The sequence below is a fragment of the Myotis yumanensis genome, unplaced genomic scaffold (genome assembly GCF_028538775.1).
Source record: "Myotis yumanensis isolate MYYU_CA2020_CCGP unplaced genomic scaffold, mMyoYum1.0.hap1 SCAF_3, whole genome shotgun sequence".
Lineage (NCBI taxonomy): Eukaryota > Metazoa > Chordata > Mammalia > Chiroptera > Vespertilionidae > Myotis > Myotis yumanensis.
The window spans coordinates 101,780,764-101,787,057 of record NW_027223754.1 but is presented as its reverse complement, the minus strand read 5'-3'; the positions used below and the strand labels follow the sequence as shown (position 1 = coordinate 101,787,057).

Genomic DNA, 6,294 nt, shown 5'->3' with positions numbered 1-6,294 from the left:
ACCATTTTTGCACATGTCATCTCATTTAATTCTTACCACAGCCTTGTAAAATAGGTAATATTGCTCCTGTTTTATAAAGAATGAAAATGTTCCAGGAGGTCAGGTGAGAGCCCAAAGGCATAGCAAGTTGGAGGCAAAGAAAGCTTGTGACCAGGCTCTGATCATGCTATAACTTTGGAACAGCCAGAGCATCATAGGGCAACAACATAGAGTGGTTTGAAAGGTGCTGGCTATCTCTGTGCTAAAGAAAAACAACAACAACAAAAAATACTATAATTTTATTTTTGTTCAGACTCAATGTTCTGTCTTAGACTTCACAAAATAATAACAAAAAAAAAACCAAAACAAAAACATGGCTTTTTTCTCATTCATACATAAGGATTCATGCTTCTGAAGGGGCAAGAGTAATAGAGAAGGGCAAAGTATTTAAAAATTAGTTCTCAGTCTTTCCCCCTTTGGTAAGTTATTTTTAGAAAGAAAATGTAGAGAAAGCTCTGGATAGCTGGGGAAATCACTCACAGGCTGCATCTGAGTTAATTCTGCCTACAGAAAACCTGGCTAGACACCAGGTCAAGGCCAAAGCCACACTGCCTCCCTGAGTAGCATGCCACTAGAAGGAAATAACCAAGGTTTACTCATAATGTTAACACAAATATATAAAATGGTGACAAATGTCACAGTGACATTTAAGAATTTAGTAAGGAAACCTGGACAGGAAAGATTCACACAGGAAGTTTGTCATAAGTCTCAAGTTTTTATTTTCAGAACAGAAGCTGTTTTTATTTGTAAAAAGAGAAGGGGGAGGGAACATGATAAATGCTAGTGAGGTGCCACTTTCCCTCTTCCAGGCTCTAACTGCCAGCTAGCTCTTCCACAAAAGCACATGAAATCGGAGTCAGGACATGTTAAATTAGACCAGACATTAGAGGGTCTAGTCCAACCCTTTTTTAAAACAGATAAGCTGTCAGCAGCTCAGAGCGAGGACATGCTTACTTGCTTAAATGTTAGAAGCAGGCAGTGTGAATTCTGAACCTGGGTTCCTGGCTGTGAACTGTGCTTCCCCTCAACCTCAGGAGAAAGTGCACTCCTGTTTATCTGACCCATAGAGAACATCTCCAATTTGACGCCCACAATGCAGATGCTCCTAGAAGGCAAGAAAAATGAAGCTTTAGGGGAAATTTCTTCTTGTGAATGGGGCAAGGGAAGTAAGTAAAAGCACTCAAGGAAAACACCAGAAGGAAGGGAGGGACTGACCCTCTGAACACAATGTGCTTTCATCAAATATTTGGAAGAGGATGGCTAGAGAGAGGGGGGCGGTGGGGCAGACAAATCTACCAGAATTGGCCCAATTGCTATCAGTTTTATTTTTTTAACTTTCTTTTTATTTTTTCTTTATTGATTAAGATATTACATATGTGTCCTTATCCCCCCATCTATCAGTTTCTTGATGTATCTAGGGAAGTGGCAGCTCATGGGAACCTATCACAGCCTCTTACCAGAAAACCCAATAGCACTCAGAGATTTTTACAGTCAGTCATTCAGTGGGGAGAATACCATCTGAACAGTAAAAAGGGGGTGGGGTAGGGGACCAGCCAGGGGCTGGCACATGGCTCAGATGCAAAGTCCTTTCACAGTCACTGAGATTAGGTAGCAGGAAGCAACAAAGCTGGAGGGAGAATGTGGAAACAGAGGGAGTAGTTATTGGGGCCCACCCAGGGTCTGGGCCCCAGAACTCTGAGCACATGAAATTCAAAGAGAAAGAAGAGGAGTCAATACAGAAAGGAGAAAAAAACAGAGGAAAAACCAATTAGCTGCAAAATTCCACCAGTTTATGTTGGACCTGGTAGGGTGAGGGGTTGGAAGCATGATAGTGCATTGAGTGTAAACATTTTTTTCTCCATTGTTCCCCACTGTGAGAATATCTGGTTAATCCATGAGCCCCTCTTGTGTCTCTGTCCACATGGGTGTTTTCTGTCACCAAGCCCCCAAGAAGTTGGGAAAAAGTGATCCCATGTAAAAAACTGAGGCCCAGAAAGCAAAAGTGATAGTCAAAACTACAATCCATGATTTTTCTGATCCTTTGTCCCGGGTTTACTACACCACACAAAACTTCCCGAGCATAAGAAAGTGAAGGGGAAACAAAAATTCTTACAATTTCACCCCTCTATCCTATTGTGGGGTGGAGGAGAGTATTTCCTGGTCTTGCTTCCAATTGCACTCTTACCTCCCCTAAAAATACTTATTCGTACTTATTCTACCTCCAAGATTCCAAGAGTGATGCCCACATTAAGACTATTAGTGGGAAACCCCTGGATGTCCCTTCTCATCAACCTCAACAAGAGGAATACCAGAGAGAAAGACTGGGCAGTGGTGGGTTTGCCTACCCTATTACATGAAGCCTGCATTTTCCCTGGAGATTCTCTTAACAGAGCAAAGGACAAAAATGACCACCACCATTTCTAGTCTTCACAAAACTTCCTACAGGGAGGACAGGTGGGCCCATGAGAGACCCAACTTCATATCTATCCAGGAACCTCACCAAGGGTGCTGTTCTGAGCCAAGATCTGACCGAGCCAGTAACAAACCTTGGGAAAAGAGATATGGATGCATAGGGAGAGAGACAGCCAAGCCAATGGCTGATACTTCACAGACCTTGTAACAACCTTGACATCAAAATCCCACCTGGATCCAGTGACCATGTTGAATGCAACTGCCAAGTATTTTGTCTTTATTTTTTGCAACCAGCATCAGTACATGATGCAACAAAAGTCAAAAGCATGGAGGTAGAAATGCCCATTCACCCAAGAAAGGGTGCAGTTTGGTCCTTAGAATATGAATCCTCTGACACTCTCCTCCCCATAAGCTGAGAAGAGAGGAATAGGATTGAGGAAGATCCTGGGTGAGCTTCTCTCTTGAAGAAGAGAAACTGGGCAGCTCCCAGGAGCTCAGTTCTTTCTGGGAATTTATTGCCACAAGTTTAGGTAGGAACAAGGAGGGTGGTGGTATGTATAGTGGGCTGGGCCTCCCCAGATCTCCTACTGATTGCAACGGGCCACAAGGTAGACATAAGAAAACAATACTACACTTACATAGAGATGTAGACTTTGCATCTACCATTTGGAAGAAATCCAATAAACACATGAGGGGACAGTGGATTCTGAGTCAATTTCAAGGCATGGGAAATGGTCACTAACCACAGCCTAAGAGAAGCTGGCACTTCTAAGTAAGACAGAAGGCCTAAGGCCCAGCACTCTGTGCCTGGGCACCTCCTTTCCTCCCTTCCTCCCTCCTCCACAAAATGGCTAGGAATTAGGTTAGAGGTGGCAAAAGCAAGAAGCAGAGGTATCAAGACCCTTAGAAGTAAGAATTAGGGTCAGGCATGGAGAAGGGATAATAGAGTGAGTGGACCCTCCTCCCTCACTATTAGCTGCTGGTCTTCCTCCAAGCAGTCTTGACCCAAGGAGTGCAAAAGGACACACTAACCCTTAACTCTATTAACAGTTACCTGTTCTTTTTTAAAATATATATATTGATTTTAGAGAGGAAGGAAGAGGGAGAGAGAGATAGAAACATCAATGATGAGAGAGAGTCATTGATCAGCTGCCTTCTGCACACCCCCCTACTGGGCATTGAGTCTTCAATCTGGACATGTGCCCCGATGGGGGATTGAACCGTGACTCGCTCAACCACTAGAGCCACATAGGCTGGACAACAGTTACCTCTTCTAAACAAATCTTGATGTAACCTGGGTGAGAGAAGGTTAGAGGACAAGGGAGCTGAGGTCTCTCAACCGAAAAGCAAGCCCCACCTCCTTTATTCCCCTTAATTCTGGGAGGCCACATCTAGGGTGTTGACATAGCCATGGGCCCCTGCCTCATTGTTCTCTGTGATACAGTGACTCAGCTGAGAGCCTCCCTGAGGTGGTGGTGGAGGTGGCAGTGGAGGAGGGGCAGAGGGTGGAGCGCCATAGCACCCTCGGCCCCGATTGGAAGAAGCCCGACTGGAAGAAGCTGGACTTCCAGGGTCCCAACAGCCTTCTAGGGCCTCCAGGCCACGGCATCCAAGGAAGAAGAGATTCTTGAGCATGAAAATGGAGAAGGGCTGCTGGTAGCTCACCACCAGGAGGCAGCGCAGCGCCAGCAAGGGTACGTCCACCAGGCAGCCGCCCAGTAGGCGCAGAAGGCGGCTGCAGCTGCCAGGTTCAGGAGTCTGGTCCCAGGACAAAGCTGCGGCTGCGGCTGCTGCCGCGTTGAGTTCATACAGCCAAAGCACGGGCGAGGAAAGGGTGAGGAAGTAAACTATGATGAGCAGGTAACGAAGGTGTGTGGGGAGTGGCACGCGGCCTTCCAACATCAGCTCCACTAGGGTGAAGCTGTCAAGCAGATCCAGACACGTGCCTAGGAAACATCCCGAGGCGCGGTGTTGCTGGGGCTGCAGGATCAAGGGGCCTGTTGAACTCAGGGGAGTGCTCACCTCGCTGATGGCCCGCACCAAGCTGTAGAGCAGAGGCACCGACAGCGCCATAGTAAGGCGGAAGCCTGTGGTGCCCAGGGGTGCGTGCAGCTCAATGAGGTCCAAGATGGACGTGCCCAAGATGAGCACCACCTTCGGCGTGAAGGCGATGGAGTAGATGAGCCAGGCCAGGTAGGCGAAGGCGAACTCGCCCACCGCCTCAGCCGCTCCTAAACCACCCCCTGGACCTCCGGAGCCCCTGCGGCCACCGTGAGCCTTGGTCCCTGCTGCAGCCCCAATGGAAGCAGCGGGCAGGTGCAGAGGCGGCGAGGCATGATTGTGGTGCTGGTGATGGCTCCCAGCACTGCCCCGACGGCCCTGGCTCGTCTTGGCGAAGAAGATGGCCCAGCCCACCACCACCACCAGGTCGGTGGCAATCCAGGAACACCAGTACAGGTCGGTGACTGCGATGAGGTACAGGTCTAGTAGCCCTCCCTGTGCCAAAAGCAGCACCACGGACAGTGCCTGGTAGCCCCAACGACACCCCGAACTAGGGGCGCAGCCGCCACTGTGATGCTGACCTCTGTAGTCTGGCGGGGCTAGGGCCTTGTGGCTACACCAACAGCAGCACGAACAGCAGGAGGCGCCGCTGCTGGTCCCTGCGCCACCGGTGGTAACCCCAGCTAAGCGGGCCCCGGGGCCCCCAACACTCCCGGCAGCACCCCCACTGAAGATGCCCCTGACAGCACTCCCACTGACGTCCGCTGCTGTCATGCTGCAGGAGTAGGTGGGCGTGGAGGAGGGGGTGGCGGCTGAGGAGGAGAAAGCCACACGCGCTGCTGGGTCAGCGTTTGGGACTAGGGGTCCCGCGATCCCGGCAGTGGCGGCAGTGGGAACCAGTGGTTTGCTTATACTGACGCTCTGGTTGTGGTTGTCCTCCCGCTCTGCGCCGGTGCTGCTGCTGGGGGAACCGCTGCCCCCGCCGCCGCTTTCCCCCAGGCTGGTACTGGCGCTGGTGCTGGTGTTGCTGTCGCCGGAGCCTCTCCCGCCACGAGGGAAACCCCCCTGGAGGAAGAAGGGCTGCGACCCGGTGGCGGCTGGGAGCGGCAGGACGGAGCTGGACCAGGACAAGACAGAGACCGAGCGGGGATGGCCAAGAGCTGGGTGCATTGTCCTCCGGGAGGCTGCCAGCTGTACCCTGCCCGCCTCCCCAGCTTCTGGAGTCCTACCTGGGTCGGGCAGTAGGGAGATGTGGAGTCGCCCGGACTGGGACAGCTTGGGTTGATGACCAGCTGACACCACCACCCCAAGTCGCCACCTGCAGGGCGGAGGGGGAGGGGCAAAGAGGAAAGGGAGGCTGGCTTCGGGGAAACCAGGACTGGATTCAAGGGGGGAGGGAGTAGGAAGAGAGACCGGAGAAAGCATGGCTGGCTGCATCAGCTGGAAGAAAAGGGGGAGGGAGAGTTGTTGGGGTGGGAAGCACTGTGGACCAGGAGGATGAGAGGGGAGGAGGAGGTAGCTGTCACAAGGAGGAGGGACAAGGAAGTGAGGGATCAGTGCGGGGGGAACCTAAAGGAAGCATAGGATTTCTGGAGAAGATTCTTCAAGGCCCCACCAGCAGAACTCCTGGAGCATTAGTGGTTAGTGACCACATGGCCTTGGTCTCAGTATAGACCATGCCTCCCAGCACCAGGCTGAGGTGACAGGTTCAGGCCTCTATTCCCAGTCAGCAGTTTCTTTTGCGGGAATTTGGGCAGCTTTGGCCTCTATGCTGTCTAGTGCCCTTTCCACCACACCAGCCTACCTCTCTTTAAGGCACTTAAAAACTAATAGAGCAGTCAG

The 6,294-nt window shown here is 50.9% G+C and overlaps 1 protein-coding gene across 1 annotated transcript; it reads right to left on the bottom strand.

The window, feature by feature from the left end:
* Positions 1–292: 292 nt before the first annotated feature.
* TMEM121B (transmembrane protein 121B) lies at positions 293–5,622 on the bottom strand. The gene has a single exon (XM_070407502.1). It carries the CDS (start codon positions 5,620–5,622, stop codon positions 3,823–3,825), a length of 1,800 nt encoding a protein of 599 aa, XP_070263603.1. The 3' UTR covers positions 293–3,822.
* Between the last annotated feature and the right edge of the window lie 672 nt (positions 5,623–6,294).